Here is a 22,934-nt window from a genome sequence, read left to right on the forward strand (position 1 = left end):
GTTATTTGGGGGGGGGGGGTGTATAGTCATGAAGAGCTTCCTTGGGGAAACTAACAGACAACATAGAAGTTATAAGTTTTAATATAGATCCCAGCCAAAATCAAGTCTCAAGATCCATGTCTAAAATCTCATGTAGGGGTTAAATTTGAACTTATATCTTATATCTTGAGTAGATTCATCAATTTACCTTAAAAGTGACACAAAATTGAATAGAAAGATACGTTCTCTGATAACATTCCAGAATCTAGGCAGTCAGCTTAGAAATAAAGGTTAGTCAAAACGAACTACATTTCACAAGGCAGGCATAGTAAATGGATAAAAAGATACCCAGACAATGCTTTGTTCCTAGATACTTCATCAATTATAGTAGATTAAAATGTGTCCTAAATTTGTCATAGGAGATCAGAAACTATTTTAATCATTTATCTATGAAAATATGCATATTTTGTTTTTGTTTTTCTTTACAATAAATATTCATTAGAAGTAGGTTGAGGTTGGGGCGCCTAGGTGGCGCAGTGAGTAAAGTGCTGGCCCTGGAGTCAGGAGGTCCTGAGTTCGGTTCTGGCCTCAGACACTTAACACCCACACAAAAAAACTAGCCTAGCCGAGTAGTCTTGGGCAAGTTACTTAACCCCAATTGCCCTCCAAAATGCAAAAAAAAAAAAAAGAAGAAGAAGAAGTAGGTTGGGGGTGGTGATTTTTCTTTTGGTTAGAAAAGTTAAAGACAGTAGCCTCTCTTAGATATATTTTTAGGTACTACTGAAAGTTCTTTTGTGATACGTCCTTATGGCATGGAGGCAACCCAGAGTTCTCAGGAGGCTATTCCAGTGGAGCATAAGATGTAGCAGAGTCTACCTGAAAGTCTTAAAAATATTGTCTCAGTGATGGATCGTTGTGTGTCTGTCATCTAAACACAGCTAGGTTCTGAGAGTCTCCTTACTAGTTTGGTTTTGGCTATGGAAGTTCACATTATGACCATCTACTGAGGCATGGAGGGGGTTGTGTTTTACTATGCTGCTTGTAGTTTGCTCCTGTATCCCATCAGCTTGGATGGAGAATTTGGGTAACTTAATTCTAATTCTACAAAGAAGAGTGGGGAGCTCTAATTCTATAGAATAATTCTCTAAAAGTAAATTTACTAGGAGCAGAGGTGGAAATTTTGTCTTAGCAGTAGAAGCCCAAAACAGTGGGTGGGATGCAGTCAATCCCAAAGAGCTTTGAAAAAACTTCATGGTTTGTCCCAGGAGTCTGTCATTCTATGATAGTACTTTAATTAGCACTCAGTGTGGTGCCTGTGGATGATGAAGGATTAAATATAATTGCCATCTGGTGGAGGCCACAAAAGTACAGAATTTATTTTAGGGCATTTGTTTTGCAACCAATTGTAGACTCATTTGAAAGCCCTACCACTCCACTGCAAAGTAATTTTATGACCTTTTCCCTTCCTTAGTTTTTCCAAAGGTCAGAAGAAATATGATGAAATTTTTATGTGGTTTAAAAAGCTTAGCTTATCAAAGTTTAATGAGAAAGTGGCAGCAGCTAGACTCTGTTTAATACACTTGGGTATTGTAAAGGAGAAGCCAGGACTGTTAGCAGTGGGAGAAGTGAGTTCAAAGCTAGACTTCCCCTGACAGAATGTCATTGTGAAGCACATTTTTTTTATACCAAATCTACTGCAAAATGAAATTAGGAGGGAAGAGGGTCAAGAAAAACACATAAAGTTACTGCAACCCAGTTGAGAATGGAAAACATTTTGTATGTGATAAAAGGGGAGTAGAAATAACAAATTTTGGTGATTTAATTCATTGTTCAGGTTAAATGTTTTGCTGTTCTTCTTATAGGAATGTTGGAAAGCTTTATGATAAAGATTTTGAAATTTACCATAGACCAGAAAATGGCTGAAGTAAAATTAAATGTCTCTAAGTAATTTGCTTTCCTAATTTTAGATATAAAGATTGAACAGTATAACTTTTTTTCCTGAAGTTTGTCTCAGTTTTCTAAAATTTTCATTTTTTTCTTCTGTAAATTATTTATGATTTGTTTCTGTTATCTTTCTTCCTAAAGTATCCCAAATCCCTTGGTATAGAGAAGTAAATCTCCTCTTATCTGTTATTGAGGTAGTATCGAAGCCTGCACTTTTAATTTCCTCTTAATGAAAATGATTTTTAAATCCTGGTTTTGAATAAATATTTTTCAAATATACTTAAACAGAACTTTCAAACATTTTTGGTAAAGCTAGGACATGACACACAGGGATGTGTGTGTGTCTGTCTGTCTGTGTGGTATTCAGAGAATTTAGAAACAAGCCTGCATGCAGCTCACTGAGATAGAATTAGTTTTTCTTATCTATGTGGAGAAAGGGGGAGAATTCTTTTGAAAATGGATTTTTTCTATCAGAAGGTAGAAAGAAAACATTTTTGTGTTCTTGTTAGGGGAAATTACAAATGGAAAGCATATAGCTAGTCATACCATGAAAATCCCTGGGAATTCTGACTTCTTTCTTGTATGAGGCAATTAGATAATACTGGGTTTGGTTCTATTCAACTAGTATTTCTTAAGTTCTTGTTTTCACTGTCCATTCTTCAAAACTGCCCGATTAATCCTCCTAAAAACACACTTCACTTTTCAAACTTTCAGTGACTCCTTATTTTGCTCATCAAATAAAATTCACACTTCTTTGTCTACGCTTAAAGCTCTCCACACTTTGGCTCCATCATCCCTTTCCAGCCTTAGCAACCACTACCACTCCCCTTCAAACTGAGATAATCATTATTCCTTTAGCATAACCCATGTTTTCCTGACTATGTTTGCACAAGCTGCTTTTTAACTACTAGATCACCTGCTTAGTTTCTATTCAAACTTTCCAACTCTATGTCAGTTACTTTATTCTTGAGGCATTCCTTGATTTTCCCAAAACCAGAAATAATTTCATCCTCCTTAAAAGTCTCATAGCTCGTTGTACCTGACTTACTATACATATATGTATATCTTGATTTCTATTACAATTATTTGTGCCCATATTCATCCTGTTTTTCTACCCTGTAAGGCCTATAAAAGTAATCCCTGCCTTACTTTGTCTTTGTTCCCACCCTCTCCCCCAAGTTATATGTGTGTGTGTATGTATGTACGTATATGTATATGTATACATATATATTTGGTATTTAGTCATATTTTTAGTCAGATCTGCCTCTTCATGACCTTATTTGGGGTTTCCTTGACAAAGTTACTGGAGTGATTTGCCATTTCCTTTTACAGATGAAGAAACTAAGACAAACAGGGTTAAGTGATTTGCTCAGGGTTACACAGCTTGTAAGTATCTGAAACTAGATTAAATTCACAAAGATAGGTCTTCCTGACTCCACACCCATCCACTGCACCACCTACCACCAAGTTGCCCCTCATATATAATAGGTAGTAGCAAAACATTTGTTCATTGAATGATAAGAATAATTTACTATTACCAAAGATTCCTCTCCTATATTTATATATTCAGTTCATACTTTTGGCATGAAAAAATATATTTGGTTTTGTTACTTGGGTATGTGTAGATTTTTAGCTGTCTAAATGACTTTAGAAAGTCATTGAGTTTGTGTTCATCATAAAGTACTTTACTTGCTTGTATGATGCTTTATAACACTAGGAGAACCAGGTGCGTCAGTTGATATAAAAAATATATAATTTGCATTATTTCTCATATTTGTGCAAATGCACTTTAAATACAAATAATTACAGATATTATAATTTTATATATTATATTATGTTAATTATGGTTAATTAATATGTAATATGTTAACTATTTTAATTTTACTTTGAAATAAATTTCATCCTATCCCTATTTATCCTTATGGATAAAAAAAATCTGCAACTTCTTAAATTCTGGTCCTTTTATAATTATTCTCTAGTTATTTGATATCCATATGTCTTATCTCTAAAATTCCATTGTAAACTACTCAAATAAAGAAGTTTTTTTTTTCTTCATTAGCCACTAAAATGATAGTCTGCAGAAAATAAATGCTAAATAAATTCTTAGTGAATAAATAAGGGTCTCCAGTACTATCGATTGCAGTTCATTCTTTCAAATAAATATTTTGTAGATAACTATTATGTACAAAATGAGCTGCACATTAAGAAAACTGTCAAATAGCAATCAGTAAGCATTTATTAGTGCCATAGTAATAATAATGATAATGAGATTAATAAACTAATACTTATAGCACTTACTATGTACCAGGCACTGTGCTAAGCACTTTAGATTTATCATATTTGATCCTCACAGAAACCCTATGAGATATGTATTATCCTCATTTTATGGTTGAGGAAACTGAGGCAAGCAGGTTAAATGACTTTCCCAGGGCCACACAGCTAGTAAATATCTGAGGTCACACTTGAACGTAGATCTCCCTGACAAAGAGCCCTGATTCTGGAATCAGAGGACCCAAATTCAGATTCTGTCACTGACAGTTACTATGACCTTGGGCAACAAGTCAGTTAACCTTATTAGGCCTCAATTTATTCATCTGTAGAATGAGGGAATTTGTCAGTCTCTGAGTCCTTCCTGGCTCTGGAACTAAGATCCCATGTGACAAGCAATACGCTAGTTACTAGCAGTGCAATACAAAACTAAAATGGAACAGTTCCTTCCCTTCCGTTGTATCAGAGGAGACATGTACATATAAAAGTAGATACAAAAGAAATTTAAGATACAGATACACTAGAAGGAAGAGAGATGTCAAAGTTCATTCAAGAAGATAACTTGCAACAGCCTTAGATATCACATTTCTTAAATTGTTTAAAAAGGAAAAAAAGTAGCTCCTACATACTTATTTATATGTGTGTGGACACACGCACATTCAGTTTCTGTGTGGTGTCATGGTTTCTGAACTACAGAAACAATGCCTATTCCGTTCAGAATGACCTTTCTCTCCTATGGACCATCTGGTAAATAGCCATTCTAAATTGACTTAGAACAAATTATTACTACTGCAGTTAAGCATTTGGAGTAATCTAAGTGTTTTTCTTCCTATTTAAAAATAAATTTAGTTTTTATAGCTAGCATTAGATAATCTTTATTTATAGTGCAGCTTTGTTCAACTTAAATATTTTCTGACTGCTGAAATCAATGTTCCTTTATACAGTGATGCACATTAAATATTCTTTATCCTACATCAGTCACATATAGAATGTTTTAACTAAAGTATTCATGTTGACAAACCTTCAGATGCCCTGATCTCCAACTTCACCTGTCAACCCCCAAGACTTCCATCTCCACTTAGCCACTCAAAGGAATGCATTGTCACATAAAACTTTTCAACCCACCGTCTGCCTACCTTTTAAAGCCGTTCTTTGTCCTCATAATCCCCTAATTCCCACCTGTCCTCCCATTCCATCACCTCTGTTCTGGCCTCACTTTCTTCCTTTCAGTCTTTACCTTTCAGTTAACCATTTTAACAAGTCACTGTTGTCTAAACTTGATTTCCTTGTCTTCTTATCCTTCTTCAGTTCACTCTCCACCAGTCTTCAATCCTGGGTTTCCCCCACCTTCCATCTTCTCCACTCCTTCCCAAGTAGCTGAATAAAGCTGCTAAAGGAAATCATGGAATCATGCCAATTGGGTCAACTAAAAATTCGTGTTGGCTATACATGATGGGCTCTTACTGCTAGAAGACAGTCATCTTATTTGTCTGTCACATTCCCCAGAACAACTGGGGAATATCATCTTTTTCTTTAGACCTCTGTCTTCCTCACCCTCCCCACTTATCAAATGACTTTGCTTCCTTCTATTTTTCTTTCTTTCTTTCTTTCTTTCTTTCTTTCTTTCTTTCTTTCTTTCTTTCTTTCTTTTTTTTTTTTGCTTTTTGGAGGGGGGATGGTAGGGTAGGTAAGGATGGGATTGTGACTTGCCCAACATGGCTAGTTTTTTGTGTTCAGTATCTGAGGCCGGATTTGAACTCAGGTCCTCCTGACTCTAGGGCCAGTGCTCTTCACTGTGCCACCTAGCCACCCCAGATTTGGTTCCTTCTTTACTGAAAATAGAGGCTTTCATGATCTTCCAGTCTCAAAACCTCTCTAGACATTTACTGTCCTTTTTTTCTGTGCTTTTGTCTCAGAGGATGAGGTAGCACTTTCTTTTTCCAGGGATAACATCTATCTCTACTCATGTCCTTGATCCCATCCCTTCCTGTCTCATTCAGTAGCTTGCACCATTGATCTTTCCTTCTCTGTGTTAATCCTCTTCCTATCAAACTAGCTCCTTCACTGCTGCCTAAAAGCACGTGTACTTAGAAAGTCTTCCAACACTGCCATTCACCCCCACCAAAACTAATTAACCTGATTCTGTTACACTGACATTGCTCTCTGAAATGTTGCCAGTAATTTTTCTGCCTTCATCCTTGTCCTTTTTGTAGATTTAACTCACTTAACTACCTCCTCCTAGATATACTTATTCCTTTGATTTCTGTGACAGTGTTCTTGGTTCTCCTACCTTCCTAACCATTCTTCAGGTTTTCCGAGATTTTTTTTTTTGCTAGTTCAGTCAATCCACATGCATTTATTAAGTTCTTACTAAGAGCTAAGTGTTATACTAAGCACTAGAGATACAAAGAAGAAAAAAAAAACAATCCCTGCCATCAAGAAGCTTTCCATTCTAATGGGAGAAACACCATGTATATTAAATAGATATATCTAGGATTCATTCAGTATAGATGGAAGGTAATTGTAGAGAGGAAGATATTAGCAGCTAAGGGGACCAGGAAAGATCTGCAGAAGGTAGTATTTGAGGTGATTCTTGAAGGCAGTTAGAAAATTCTAAGAGGCAGTAGTGATAAAGGGCACTCTAGGAATGAGTGACAGTCAAGGCAAAAGCACAGACAGGAGAATGGTATGTGTCATATAAGGAGCAGCAAGTAGGCCAACATGGCCACAGTGTACAGTATATAGAAGGACGTGATATATAAGAAGACCAGAAAGGTAGGAAGAGATCAGGTTGTAAAGAGCTTTAAATGCCAAACAGAAGAATTTCTATTTGACCGTAGAAGTGATGTGAAGCTACTAGAGTTTAAGTAGAGGGGTAACATGGTCAGACCTGTGCTTTAGAAAAAAATCCCTTTGGCACCTAGGTGGAGGGTGGATTGGAGTGGGGAGAGACTTACAGAGGAAAAGCCAATTAGAAAACTATTACAAAGTCAAAATAAGAGTTGATGAGAATGTGAATTATGGTGGTGACTGTGAGTGTAGAAAGGATATGTTGTCAAATCTTGTCATCTTTGCCTTTACAACTGATTGGATTTGTGGAGTGAGTGAGAAGAAAAGTTGAGGATGACACTAAAGTTACAAAACTGGGTTGTTGGGAAGATAGTGATGTCATTGACAGTAATGAGGAGTTTTGGAAGAGGAGTGGGTTTGGTGAGGGGGGAGGAGCATTAAAGATTCTGTTTTTGCACATGTTGAGTTTGAGCTGCCTGTGAGACATCATGTTCAAAATCTTCACTAAGTACCTGTATTGTGTACTAGAACTCAGAATAGAGACAAAGATTTAATATATAAATCTAGCAGTCTTCTGCATAGCTGAAGCCATGGAAAATAAGATCATTGAGTAAGATAATATACAAAGCAAAGATTGCTCAGGACAGAAATTTCGAAGACACCCCTAATTATCAAGCATGACAGGGATGAAGACCCAACAAAAGAAACTGTAAAGGAACAGACAGGTTTGAGTTGAACCAAGAGAAAAGTGGTGTCATGAGAACCCAGAGAAGAGAGAGATTATCCAGGAAAAAAGTTTATCTACAGTGTCAATTGCTGCAGCAAGGTGAAAAAGAATGAAGACTGAAAAATACGTTAGATTAGGTGATTAAGAGATCATTGGTGCAGAAAAAGAGATCATTGGAAATTTTGGAGAGAGCAACTTCAGTTGAATAATGGATTTGGAAGCCAGATTGCAGAGGACTTAGAATAGAGTGAGAGAAGAGGAAGAGAGGGCACCAAGGAGTCTTTTTCAAGAAGTTGAACAGAGAAGGCAAAGAAAGATATAGATTGGTAGCTAGGGGAAATGGTAGGATCTAATTTTTAAGAAAGAAGGAGGCCATGGGCATTTGTATAGACCATCAGGAAAGAGCTGATAAATAGGAGAGACTGAAGATTAGAGAAAGAGTGGGGGCAATCTGCTAGAAAAGAATATAATTTCAAGGGTGCATGTAGAAAGGTTAGCACTTACAGGGACTATGGCCACTTCTTCATCAGAGATTGGAATGAAGGAGGAATGAGTAGGGGATTGGGCCAAAGGAATATGAGGTAAAGGAGAAAGATAGAAGAGAGAGCTCTTGGATTTTGTCTGTGCATCCTAATTTTGGGGGGAGGGGGGTGAAATATGAAATGTGGTCCTCTGTTGAGAGACCTGGAGGAGGAGTGCTGTTAAAGGCTCAAGTAGAGAAGAGAAGGTTTGAAATAGCTGCTTCAGTAAAGGGAATAGAGAATTGATGAAGAAGGAATTGAAGCATTTCCTTTTACCACTGAGGGCCCAGTTGAGATTAGATAGCATAAATCTTGCAAACACCCACTGACCCCACTCAGCATGATTTTGTAACTTCATTCAACCATATGTAAGCAGGAGCAAAGGATGTAGATAATGGGAGTAATTCAGGGTTAAGGTTTGGCAAAAATATTGGTGTAAGGAATTTAAGGGTAGAGTATACTGTAGAGTTAAACTGGTGTTGATATCAAGGTTGGGGAGGAGGATAGAGTAACCAGTACAGGGAGATCTGGGAAAGTACTGAGAGGTAATGAAATTGAAAGTCATGGTGAATATGAAGAGCAGGTTTAGGGCCCAATACAAAAAAAAAGATGGAATGGTAAAAGATTATAATGACATGAAGAAATTTTGAAGTTCTTAAACATAGAACTGGAACATTTCAAGGGTATGACCATCATCGTTGTATGGAATGGAAGAAAAATGGAGTTTATAGGAGTTGAGTAGATTGAGGGACTGGGAAGTTAGGATATTTGAAGGAACCTCCCTATGTATGATGAAGACCCCTAGTGTTATAGTAAGAATTGAGAAAAATAAGGAAGAATTTCTGGGGGCAGGGGGAGTTATGGAGAGAATGGTCAATAGATAATTACCACCAGCACCTGGATGGGAAAGATAAATTTGGATAGTAGGAACCTAAGTGAACCTCATAAAAGAGATTACTGAACAATAGTGGTAGAAGTGTGTGGAAGTACAGTGATGAGCTAGGAGTAACCTGACTACCCTACCATAATCAGTGAATTCAGGGCTATGAGAAAAAGTACATCCCTTATTGGAAAGGGTTGCTAGGGATGCAGTATCCTCCAGAAGGAGCCAGGTATTAATGGGTGCCAGAAGATGGAAGGAGCAAGAATGAGGTTCAGCATAAGAGGAAATTTCATTGTTGAGCAGGCATTCTAGAGGGCACAATGCAGGGGGTGAACAAATCTGGAGCAGAACATTGTCAAGGGTTGTGGCAGACAGAAATGACAGAACAGATAGCAAGAGTTAGGGAGTGAAATTCTTTGACAGTTGGGGTTTAGTATCCCTGGGATGGGGAAGGAGAGATAATAATATAACTATTAGCCTATAATTCTAGGCAGAGTATCAGTGGATAAGGAGAATTTCACCAAAGGCAGGTATTAGAAGATTCAAGGTTCCAGCCTCATGATAGCCGATGTGTCTGTGTCTTGGGGCGCTTCACCTATCCTTCATGGTGGGCCTGAACAGGAGAAAGTGTGTTCCAGGTAGTCTCACATCCTGTCAGGAGCTGGGATGTTGTAGGGTCATCATCTATATCCTCCCCTTAAAAACGTATGTCCCCCAGAGCCCTGTCTGCTTCTCTCTCCACTTTGGTAATCTTCCTTCCTAAGTTCCATTATCATCTCTGCAAGATGACTCTGAGGGGTATGTCTGTGTGTGAGTGTGTATATGTGCATGTGTACATGCAAGAGTATGTATGTATGTATGTATGTATGTAAAACCCCCATCATTCTCTAAACTCTATTCCTGACATTTTAGTTGCGTGCTGGACAGCTCCACCTGCATAGCTTACATATTTTGCCAACATCACAATACTCAGCATTCGTTGTTGATAGTACCACCATCAGGTCTAAAACCAAAGTTACCTTTGATTTTTCCCTCTCTCATCCCCCCATAGCCAGTCATTTTCTAAGCTCTTTAGCCTATGCATCCATCCCTATCTTTCTACTCCAATTGACATTATTGTAGTTCAGACTCATAACCTCTCACTCACATTATTATAATAGCCCCCTCATTGGTCTCCCTTCAATCTCTCTCCAAACCATCATTTACATAGCTGTCAAAATTACTTACCTAAGGCACCATGTCCTTCCCATGATCAAATATCTTCATTGGCTCTCAGTTACCTCATGAATAAAATAAAAGCATCTTATTTCAGATCCTAAATTTATTGCTATATTTGTTAGTCCTTATTTAAGTGCGACCCTTTGTTCTGTGAAGTTTGGATTCAGTCAAAGGGCTGTACTCAAGGATCTAGAGGGCCACATGTGTCCTCAAGGCCACAGGTTTCCCTCCCCTGTCTAAAGTGCTAGACTTGGCATCAGTCTACCTCTTCACTTTTATTTATGTTCTTCTCTCCCATGTAATCTCTTTCAGTCAAACTATAACCTACTAGCTGTTCCCCAAACTAGACATGTCATCACTGGCATCCATGTATTTCCACAATATGTCTCCCAATGCTTGGAATGTAATTGCTTCCTTAAAATTTCCTTACTTTCCATCAACACTTGGCATAGATGCTACCTTTTCTAATCCCCTTGACTGAAAGTGTTCTGTTCCTCATCAGCTATTCCTAGGATACTTTGTCTATGTTTCTCCTTTTCTAATTTATTCAATTCTATGAAAGCCTGGTTAATATCCTTTATATTATTGTGTACCTGTGATCCAGGCAGTTGAGAAGCTAATGTTCTTCTAGCACAAAGGCAATATAGACAAGTGGCATAGTGGATAGAGCAGTGGACCTAGAGTCAGGAAAAATGGAGTTCAAATCCAGCTTTAGACACTCACTAGCTGTGTGACCATGTGTAAGTCATTTAACCTCTCTGCCTCAGTTTCTCCATTTGTAAAATGAAGATAATAATATCTGTCTACTAGGGTTGTTGTAAGAAGTAAATAAGGCAATATTTGTAAAGTACTTTGCAAACCTTGAAGCAATATATAAATGCTAGCGATTATTATTAGAGTAGAAATAGATTGGGTAGAATTAATACTTAGAAGAAAAATAATTGTTATATATAGCTATCTGGAATAGGTTAGGTACAATAGAATCGTGTGGCTCTGAATCGATCAGGGAAGGTTCCCTGGAGTGATATGGAATGGCAGAAGAAGGCAGGAGACAGAGTGGTCTGTGAGTGATAAGTTTAGCTCAGAATCAGAAGAAGGAAAAAATGGATTCTGCGTGAGGATAGGAGTATAGCAGAAATGAGAGGACCATGAAGCAGAGTGCCCTGGAGAGCAGAGTCAGGAGTTTCTGATTTATAGTAGAATGTCCATTTCATAGTACTTTCAAATTGGAAAGTAAATTTCAGGTCAGAGAGATTATCTGCATAAAGATAGTTAAACCCACAAGAGTAGATGATCTCTTTCAGAAAGATTGGTATAAAGGCTCCTGGACAACACCCAATGTATAAGGTCATAAGAAACTGACAAAAAAGATTTAAAAATTGGAAAGGGACCCAGGAGAGAACAGTACTACAGAAAATTAAAACAAGTATGATTGTTCAGCTGAGAATGATTGATGTGTCCACTTCATCTTAAGAGGTTGAAAAAAAATGTTCTTAGAAAAAGGGCTTATACTTTTTAGAAATCATAGTGTGAGGGTAGTTTCCAATGGGAAAAAAATCTCAGTGTTAGGTTCATTTTACTAAAATAAGGGTTTTTTATATAATAGTGATTAGTGTCACCATTTTGCAGTGAAAGTGAATAAAATTCATGGAGTTTAGGAAAGTGTTAGCAGTTCTTATGGTATCAAAAAAAAAAAAAGTATTTTACATGGCATGGTATTTTGAATCCAGAAAAAATCCAGACAGACCTATATGCAGTGGTAACTCATGACACTTGATTCTCTTTATAATACCATTGACATTTTTGACTTGTTTGGGATGTCACAGCAGTTCTGGACAAGTGATCTGTTCTGCCACAGCTGCCGTCTGTCTTCATCTGGCTCCTAAAATCCGGCTGCTGCCCATTTCTAAATTTGGAACCCTTTTAGGAATCTTCTACTCTGAGACTTGAATGATGTGGCAGAGAGAGTGAGGCAGGATATTAGTACCTGAAGAAATTAAATTATTTAAAAGAAAAAATTGTTTGAAGCCATGACATTTTAATACCTGCTTTTTCTTTTCAATTTGTATAGCGTCGCCTTGGAGATGCAGCCAAGAAAGCCATCAGCAAATTGACAACAAGAACAGTAAAGAAGGGTGATAAGGTATGATATGAAGGAATTTTACAATGTCAAATAATAAATGAAAATTAATTTTTGTTTTGGTGTGCAAAAATACTTCTATTATGGTTTTAGTTTGATTTTTTTATAATTTTTTTTCGCCCTTTGGAGGGCAGTTGGGGTTAAGTAACTTGCCCAAGGTTACACAGCTAGTTTCGTGTGTATGTCTGAGGTCAGATCCAAACTCGGGTCCTCCTGACTCCAGGGCCGGCGCTTTACTCACTACGCCACCTAGCTGCCCAATTTTTCATAATTATTAAAGAGATAATATATGCTTTCAGACAAATATCCCTTTCAAGTTTTGGCTCCATTGTGTCACTCAGAAACTTTTTGTACAAGTCTCTAGCTCTCCCAAAGGATAAATTCTCTTGCCATTTTGTTGTTGCTGTTCAGTCATTTTTCAGCCATGTCTGTCTATTCATGATCCAGTTTGGGTTTTTCTTGATAAAGATACTGAAGTGGCCTTTCATTTCCTTCTCCAATTCATTTTATAGATGAGGAAACTAAAACAAACAGGGTTAAGTGACTTGCCCAGGGTGACACAGCTGATAATTTTCTGAGGCCGTATTTGAGTTCACAAAGATGAGTCTTCTTGATTCCACTATACTACCTAGCTGCCATTAATATCATTGAAATGGCCTTAGCCTTCTGTGACTCCTTTTTTTTTCCAAGTAGAGTCAGCTTTCCTTCTGTAAAAGTTTGATATTCTTTTAAAAATAATTATAATGATAGAATTGTTGGGCAGATAGGAGAACTTAATTCTCTTCCTACCTGCTTCAAACCATGTCAGAATTTATGTTATGATCTTTTTCCCTGCTACCATTGAAAAGAAGGAACTGCTTAGACATTCTTCAGGTCTTCGCTTGGGAATAGAGCCTAAGGTTGGATTTCCTTACAGGTTCACTTACGTGAACCAAGTTCTTAGTTTGCTCACTTAAGCCCACGGAGGTAAATAAGCAACTGAAGGCCCTTCAGAGCTCTTCACTCTTCCAGATATCATGTAAAGCAGGAAACTTCAAAGAACAATATCAAAGTTATAGTTGCAAAAGCTAAATTCCAGTGTCAAAAAATATGCAGAAGCTACCCATAATGCCCATAATGTACCATAGTAATACATCAGCTTCCAAATCCCCCTAAAAAATGTTGACTTGATCTAGTCCAAATGCATATTCTCTGTTAACAAAAACCATTTCTTTGTTGATATGGGGGATCAAATATGTCTAACTTTATCACAGATTTAGACCTGAAAAGGGTCATCTAGTCCAACCCCCTAATTATGGAGATGAGGAACTGAGGCCCAGAGAGAATAATTGACTTTCCTAGCAGTCAAAGCAGAGCCAGGATTCAGTCAAATCATCTGATTCATAGATCCAGCACTCTTTTCTTCTATATCATGCTGTATTCCAGAAGTCTAGGAGGGGTAAAAGGTCAAAGAATTTCTGGAAATACAAATGAGAAGGATGAATTTAGGTCCTAGGGCAGAAGACAGAATTTGGGGAAGGTGACAGTGGGGTGGAAGGGGGAGACAGAAAGCTAGAAGGCCTTGGCTACAGTGAAGCATTTCATTGTGAAAGCATATTTTTATAGATGATGACATTATAAAGAATAAGGTAATCCCACAAGATACCTGCATCTTGATGCTCTTCTGCAGTAGGCTTGTCCCAAAGAGCAGCAGGATAATCAAGTATCCATTTTATCCACAAATCTTTGAGATAGAAAAATTCATTATCACAGAGTGATTTCCATGAGGCAACCTGGTTCAAATTCAGAAAAGGGTTTTTTTATCTGGAATTAAAGTTAAAAAATGCAGTTCAGTGATCTCTTAGCCTAAATATATACCCATCATTTGGTAAGGTATGATGTGAAGAACATCAAAACTAGTGTTCTGCATGTATAATCTATTGTTTTACATGTATAATCATTTGCCCTTGCAACACACCTGTGAAGGAAGAAATAAATCATCTATCATGTGACTCTCTAGATTCTATAGATGATGCAACAGACTCAGCAAAGTTAAATGACTTGGCCATGGTTATATAGCCAGTGAGCATAAGAGATGGGATTGGAACCCAGATGGTCTTGATTCCAAACCCAGTACTATCCATTATGCACTTAATATGATGGAAAATGTGCTCATTCTTTTGTAGTCATTATGCACAAAAAAAACTAGAGATCCATTTTCAGGTAGTATATAAATAAACATTTAGTGTATATCATATATTTATGCTGAGGGGATTCAGTATAAAAAGATATAATGGACACCCTTCGGAAAGAAGAGGTCTTGAATCTTAGATTATAGTCTGATCATTATTTTAACTTGTTAACCTAAAGTTTAAAATATGCCATTAATTTCTATTTTAATAAATTAAATTTGACTATTTTAATTTTTTCTTCTAAAAAAAAAAGTCACTTGTATTCCTCTGTAGTCTGGCTTAACATATTTGGAGTACAAGTATACTACATATGAAAAAGAAATATTTTGAAATACAGAAATACTTGTCCTATACTGTTAGTACTATGATATGTTATACTTGTACTTATTTTTCCTCTACTAGCAGCTGTTCTTAATGTTAATTTATACCAAAATTCTAAAATAAATTTCAGATTTACCTTTTTACAGAATGCATGTGTGTAAAAGCTCTTGAGATGATGGGGCCAGGTAGCACAGTGAGTAACAGCATCTGCCCCAGAGTCGGGATGACCTGGGATCGAATCCGGACTCAGACACTTAGCACCCACCCAGAAACACCTGGCCGTGTAACCTTGAGCAAGTTACTTAACCCCAATTGCTTAGGGGCAGCCAGGTGGCTCAGTGAGTAAGAGCACCAGCCCCAGAGTCGGGATGACCTGGGATCGAATCCAGGCTAAGATACTTAGCACCACACCCAGAAATAACTAGCCATGTAACCTTCATCAAGTTACTTAACCCCAATTGCTTTAAAAAAAATATAGCTCTTGACACGTTGAAATTTATAAACAAATGTGCCATTTTTATTCTAAATTTTGTATAGTGTATTTGGACATATTCCAAATATTTCTTCACTTTATAGTTTTACTTAAGACTTCAAAGTTTAAGTAAAACAAAAATTTGTCTTAATAAATAAAATTTGTCATAATAACTTGTCATAGCTTCTGTGAGTGAAAGTTATAATAATAAAATAAGAATATAGTATTCTTATTTATTTGGAGTCTTTGTATCCCTACTACCCAGTACCTGTCAAATAAAAGACATTTAATAAAGTCCTTTGTTAAATTGAATAATTCAGATGGGGTTGATTTGAAGTCACAACTTGATCTCAATTAGGGTGAAATATCTTCTAAAGGGACACTGTACTCAAACTTGAAATAGATATCTCCTATTTTAATAGGGAAAATTATTTCCAGATACTCAAAAGGTACCCATTATGTGGACAGTTCATTCTCATTCATTGATTAAACTATGTTCTCCCCCAAGGATTTCTCATAGCTTTCACTTTACTATATGAATTTGAAAGTTTAAAAAAAAAAACACTTCATTTCTTGAAAATCATATTCTGTAACTGAGGTTAATTCAGACTGTATTCTCCTCTAATTCAAACTGATAACATTTTATTACTTCAGATCTTGGCTCTAGTACTTTCTGTCTCTGTGGCTTTGGGTGAGTCCTTTCACTCCTCTGGGCCTCAGTTTCTGTGCTCCTATAAACTATGAATTGGACAATTGATCCTCAAGGGCTGCCTCAACAGGGCTCAACAAGAAGGTGGCACAGTATATTGGAACACACTGGCTCCTGAATTAGAGGACTTGAATGTCAATTCTGCCTCTAAAACCTATAACCTTTGTGACCTTGGGCAATTCACATGGGCCCGAGTTTTTTCATCTTTAAAGAAATTCTGCAAATTGAAGCAAGTCTGAGTTTCAGCTCACACCTATCAGACTGGCAAAAATGATAAACATTATAAGGGAATGGCTGAACAGGTTGTGGTATATTCTTATGATGGAATACTGTTGTGCTATAAGAAATGAACAGGATGCTTTCAGAAAAACCTGGGAAGACTTACATGAACTGATGCAAAGTGAAATGAGCAGAACAAGAGAACCGTATATACAGTAATAGCAATATTGTATGATGATCAGCTGTGAATGACTTTGCTATTCTCAACAATACAGTGATCCAAAACAGTTCTGCAGGACTTAGGGAAAAAATGCTCTCCACCTCCAGAAAAAGAACTGATGGTATGTTAATGCAAATTGAAGCATAGCATACTTTTTTTGCTTTATTATTCTTGGGGGAAGGGTTGGTCTTTGTTTTCTTTTGCAGCATGTCTAATATGGAAATGTTTTGCATGACTACACACATATAATCAAATTGCTTAACTTCTCAAGGAGAGGGAAACTGATGGATGGAGGGAGAAAATTTAGAACTCAAAATTTTTAAAAAAACAAATGTTTAAATTTTTGTTTTTATGTAATTGAGAAAAAAATTTAATTCAAACTTTAAAAAGAAAATGATAAACATTGGAGAGGGTCTGGAAAAACATGAACACTGAGGCACTGTTGATGGGGTTGTAATTTGTTCCATTTATTCTGGAGCTGTGCCCCAAAAGTCACTAAATTCTTTGACCCAGCTGTAGTACTACTAGGCCTATACCCCCAAAATATAAAAGAAACAAGAAAAGGACATATGTACAAATTTTATGTCAGATATCTTTATGTAGCAAAAAACTTGAAACCAGGGGCAGCCAGGTGGCTCAGCGAGTAAGAGCACTGGCTCCAGTGTCGGGATGACCTGGGGATCAAATCTGGGCTCAGATACTTAGCACCACACCCAGAAATAACTGGCCATGTAACCTTGAGCAAGTTACTTAACCCCGATTGCTTTAAAAAAAAAAAAAAACTTGAAACCAAGGGGGTTGCCCACCTTATGGAAAATGGTTAAACAAACTATGGCATGTGAATGTAATGGAGAATATTATTGTTCTATAAGAAATGAGTAATGATTAATTTCAGAGAAAACCCTTTAACTCAGTCCTCTCAATAGTTTGTTTATTTCAAATAAGGCATTTATTTATTTCTCCCTTACCTCCTATCGTTTTAATGGAAAAACCAAATAAAACCCTTGTAAGGAGTATGCATAGTTAGGCAAAACAAATTCTAGCCCCAGCCATTCAAATTCCAGCCCCATGTCTCATTCTACATCTTGAATCTGACAAAAATCAAACCCCCTAAAAAATAATAAAGCAAAAAAAGTATGCTGTCAAGAAGTAGGTAACACAGATCCTCTCTGAAATTGCAGTTGATCATAGCACTTGATCAGGGTTCTTAAGTCTTTCATAGTTTGACTTGACAGTGTTGTTGTTATGAAAATTAGTCTCGGTTCTGTGCTAAATCTATGAATCTATATTCCTATAGTTTTGAGTATTACTGTCCAAATGATTATACCTTGCATTTGCCTTTCTCTGGAAAACATTGTTTTTTTCTGACTAAATGTCTTATTCAAATTGAACAAGAATTTCTTAAATGCCTACTATATACACATTATTGTCAGTTTCTGAGGTTGCTCAGTCAGCTGTACCCTCCCCTGTTCAGATCATACCTGAAATTCAGTTCTGGGTGCTACATTTTAAGAATAATATTGACAAAATGAAGCAGATCCAGAAGAAGGTAAACCAAGATAGCGAGAGGACTAGACAATATATCAAATGCTAACATGTAATATTTGTTGAAAGATCTAGGGATGTTTATCCTGAAAGAAAAGTCTGAGGGAGGACTTTAATAAATAAAAAAAAAAGCTTTTATTAAACACTATATGCTAAGCACTGTGCCAAGTGCTAAGAATACACATACAAAAATGAAACAGGTCCTACCTTCAAGGAGTTTATGTTCTTTTTTTTTTTAGTTGTTTAATTTTTATTTTCAGGTTCAAACTCTCTCCCTCTGTTTGCCCCTCCCCTACCCAATGAGTAGGCAAAAAATACACTGCTCATTATACATATGAAGTCATGCAAAACATATTTCTACATTAACCATGCTCCAGTAAATACACAAATAAATGGGTGAATAGTGCAAGAAAAATCAGGTTAAAAATATGCTTCAGTTTGCATTCAGAGTTTATCACTTTTTTTTTCTTTTTGGAGGGAGAAAGACAGGGCAATTGGGGTTAAGTGACTTGCCCAATGTCACACAGTTAGTTTTTGTGTTAAGTGTCTGAGACCAGATTTGAACTTGGGTCCTCCTGACTCCAGGGCCTTTGTTCTATTCATTGCTCCACCTAGCCACCCCGGAGTTTATCACTTCTTTTGGGAAGTGGATAGCATTTTTTGTCTTGAGTCCTTTGAAATGGTCATAGATCATTGTATTGATTAGTGTAGCTATGTCTTTCTCAATTGATTATCATCATAATGTTGCTGTTACTGTGTACAGCATACTAGGAGTTTAAATTCTAATAGGGAAAGACAACACCATCAAAGGGAGTGTGAAGGCCAAGTAAGGGAATTTTGGAATGAGAAGTCACAGAGGTGGTGAGTTGATCCATAAGGTAGCTAATTGACACACCCTTTGCAAAATCAGTGGCTTTATTGATTTGATAACTGTTCCCAGAGCAAGAGATAGAAATGGGGGTAGACAGTGTCTCATTCAACTCTGAGACTGTGATCTTCCACCATCAGTATTTCTCTCCATCTGTCTCTCCACAAATAAGTGCCATCTTTTACTGCTCCCCAAGGCAATCATGTTTGCCAGAACAAGAACCCATGCTGAATGGAAAATGAGAACAGATTTGTGGCCAGTCAGCCAGGCTGCATTTTATGAGTAATAGTCAGGCCCTCTCTGACTCTTTTCTTGGTCCCATTCCAGGTATGAGGTGAGGATGCTTTAAAAGTGGTGTTGGGGGGTGGCTAGGTGGCACAGTGAATAGAGTACCAGCCACAGAGTCAGGAGGACCTGAGTTCAAATGCGGCCTCAGACACTTAACACTTACTAGCCATGTGACCTTGGGCAAGTCACTTAATCCCAATTGCCCTGCATTCCCCCGTCCAAAAAGCTAAAACAAAAAAATTTTTTTTTTTTAAATAAAGTGATGTTGGGAGGAATCAGTAGGAAGGAATGGATTCAAGAGATACTGGGAAAGGCAAAGCATTGACAGGCTTAGTGATTGGTTGAATGGTTGAAAAGAGGCATAAAGGAGAAAGAAGGATCAAAGATTATTTCAAACCTAGTTGAACAAGAGAATCATGGTGCCAGTGATAAAAATAGAAATTTCAGTTAGAGAAATTAATTTGTGGGAAAGTTAGTTAATGGTCTAGGGTTTCATTTTAGATAAGTAGAGAAAATGCTGATAGGAAATCCAAGTGAATACATCTATTAGTAGTTGTGAATATGAATTTGGAAATATGGTCAGGACTGGAGATATTGATTTGGGAGTTATTCATAGAAAACTAACAGTTGAAGCCATAGAAATGGGACAGAGTGGAAAGAAGTCCTAGGTCAAGACTTTGGAAAACACCTACAGCTTTGGGGCAGGAATGGGAAGAGATACTGGTCAAGTAAATAGAGGAAAAAACAGTCGGGAAGTTAGAACCACCAAGAAGGTGCTGCCAAAGCAGGGGTTAGTAGGAAGGTTAATAGATTCTGTTGAAGGTGAAGACTGAGAAAAATACATTAGATTTGATATTAATGTGGTATCAGTGATTTCGAGAGCAGTGTCATTACTGTGATGGAAGCAGAAGCCAGAAAACAAGGGTTAAAGGAGTTATTTAGAAAATCATTTAGAAAAAACTCATGGTGAATTTGGTGATTCATGGTGAATTTGGTGATTCATGGTGGTTTGTGAAAATGTTGTGATTGTTGGTGAAATGGTGATTGTAATTTTAACCTTTGTTACAGCATCTTATTTCATAACCAGCTTGCATATTTTATAGTCACTAGAGAATCCTGTCTGCCAATAACAGTTTTTCTTTCATTGTTAATATAATTTCAGCACCTTATTTCTTGCTATTATGCTGTTTGTTTCAGGAAACTGATCCAGACTTTGATCATTGTGCTGTGTGCATAGAGAGCTACAAGCAAAACGATATTGTCCGAATTCTGCCCTGCAAGTAAGCCCTTATTTGGCCTGTTATGGAAATCGATTTTGTTTTTACGTTAAGAATACTTTTGAGATTATGGACTATGAAATGTTAGAGCTGGAAGGGATCTTTAACACCCTTTATTTAGTCCAGCCCCCGCCCCAAACCATTTTTACCAATGGGTCCTAGAGAGGTGGAATGAATAGCTGAGGATCATGGCCAGTTTGTGGCAGTGCCGAGATTCCATTTCCTGTTTTCACTTTGAAAGGTTCTTTTTAGAATGAATGTCTTGTCTCACCTCTAAGGATCTAATTGGTGCATTCGTACAAAAATGTGTAAGTTCCTATTATGACATTTAAGGAAGACAATGTAGTACAATGCCTTGAGCAAGTCATTTAACTTTCTGGGCCTCTGCTTGCTCATCTGTAAAGAAGGGGAGTGAATCTAGAAGGGTTCTGAGATACCTTCCAGCTCGAAATCTGTGATCCTATCTATGATCCTTATAATGTTCGTGGACTTAATTCAAAATGTATATAAAACCAAATCTATTTTCCTCAAGGAGCTTTATATGATAGAAATATATAAACAGATAAATATAATAAAATTAGAAGTGCCTAAGAAGTGTACAAAATGTTGGGAGAGCATGACTGAAAAATTACTTTCAGCTGAGATCAGAGGTTTCACAGAGAAAGTAGCAAGAAGCTAGGTCTTGAAAGAAAAGTATGTAGGGGCAGCTAGGTGGCATAGTGAATAGAACACCAGCCCTGGAATCAGGAAAACCTGAGTTCAAATTCTGCCTCAGACACTCGACACTTAACTAGCTGTGTGACCTTGGGCAAGTCACTTAACCCCAATTGCCTTGCCTTCCCCCTCCAAAAAAGAAAGAAAGAAAGATGGGTAATGTGGCCACACATAGAAATGAGAACATTCCAGGTTTAGAAGACATCTAGGGAAAAGATGGAGAAGTGGGAAAATATGGGACAGGTTTGGAGGTTGGTGAATATTACAGTTTACCCCACAGAATAAAGTGTTTTGGTTAAGAAGATACTTTGTAAACCTTGAAGTGCTGTGTAAATTAACCTTTTTTTCTTTAAAGGGGATTAATGTGACATAAACTATACTATAAGAGGATAGGTTGAAGAAATTATGGATCTTTTTCCTGGAGAAGAAAAGACTTAGAAGGACATGAAAACTAACTTCAGGTGTTTGAAGGGATGTCAAGTAGAAAAGGTGTTAGAATCATTCCACCTGACCATAGAAGATGAACTTTTAGTGTTATGTGTTAGAAAAACCCTGAAAAGCCATCTAGTCCAATCCATGCCTAATCTACAATCCCTTCCACAGCATTCCCAACAAATCATCATGTCACCTCTGCTTGAAGACCTCCAGTGAAGGAGGATTTCTCTCCTAAGTTAGCCCATTTTACTTTTAGATAGTTTTGCTTTTCCTTACATGAAGTCTAAAGGTTTCATTTTCACCCATTATTCATAGTTCTTCCTTCTGAGGTCAAGAATAAGTATAATCCCTCCTTTAAACGACAGCCCTTCAGGGCTTCCCAAGTCATCTCTTTTCCAGGCTGAACGTCCCCAGTTCCTTCAGCCAATCCTCATATAACATCTCCAGTCTATCTCAGCTTTCCCTTTTCTGGAGAAGCTTCAGGTTGCCCTAAAATGTGATTCTCAGAACAGACATAGTACTCCAGATGTGGCCTGACCAGGACAAAGTATAATGAAACAATTAACCTCCCTTGACTCTACTTCTCTGGATGCAGCCTGGTGTGTTATTAGCTTCTTTGACTGCTGTGTCATATAAATGACTTATATAGAGTTTATGATCCACTAAAAAGATTGATTTCACAGAAACTATTTATTATCTAACTATATCTCCCCCACCTAACAGTTATAACACTGATTTTTTTTAACCCAAGTATAGAACTTTAAATTTATCCTTCCTAAATTTAATTTTTTTCGCTAAAACCTAGCATTCTGGCTTGTTGAAGTTTTTTTGGATCCTGATTCTGTCATCCATTCTATTGGCTACCCCTCCCAATTTTGTGTCATCTGAATATTTGATAAGTGTACCTTTATGGCTTCATCTGAGTAACCAAAATGTTGAATGGTACGGGGCCAAGGATAGATCTTTGAGTCACACCATTAGAAACCTCTTTCTGATTAGATATCAACCTATAATGACTACTTTTTTAAAATTAAAAATCCATCTTCTCTTTATCCCACTTCCCTCCCCTGTTGTAAAAGAAAAACAAAATCCTTGTAACAAACATGTATAATAATCCTTACTCCTTTATCCAATATTGAATCTACTCAAGTCTACTAATACCAAAAATAACAGACCTGGAAAACAACTAAAGGTAAAATAATTTAAGAGGCATTGGATACCTTAA

At 37.0% G+C, this 22,934-nt stretch overlaps 1 protein-coding gene across 3 annotated transcripts in view; it reads left to right on the forward strand.

Annotated features, from left to right (window-relative positions):
• Positions 1–22,934, forward strand: part of RNF130 (ring finger protein 130) — a 147,132-nt gene that overhangs the window by 89,574 nt on the left and 34,624 nt on the right. For all 3 annotated transcript variants that reach the window (XM_069077539.1, XM_069077540.1, XM_069077538.1), the window contains exons 4-5: positions 12,402–12,473; positions 20,481–20,563. In XM_069077539.1, coding sequence (XP_068933640.1) covers positions 12,402–12,473; positions 20,481–20,563 — 155 coding nt within the window. The remainder of the gene's footprint in view (positions 1–12,401; positions 12,474–20,480; positions 20,564–22,934) is intronic.

Source organism: Petaurus breviceps, unplaced genomic scaffold, assembly GCF_028583685.1.
Source record: "Petaurus breviceps papuanus isolate PSGF00001 unplaced genomic scaffold, PetGlider_PUasm1.0 90994, whole genome shotgun sequence".
Lineage (NCBI taxonomy): Eukaryota > Metazoa > Chordata > Mammalia > Diprotodontia > Petauridae > Petaurus > Petaurus breviceps.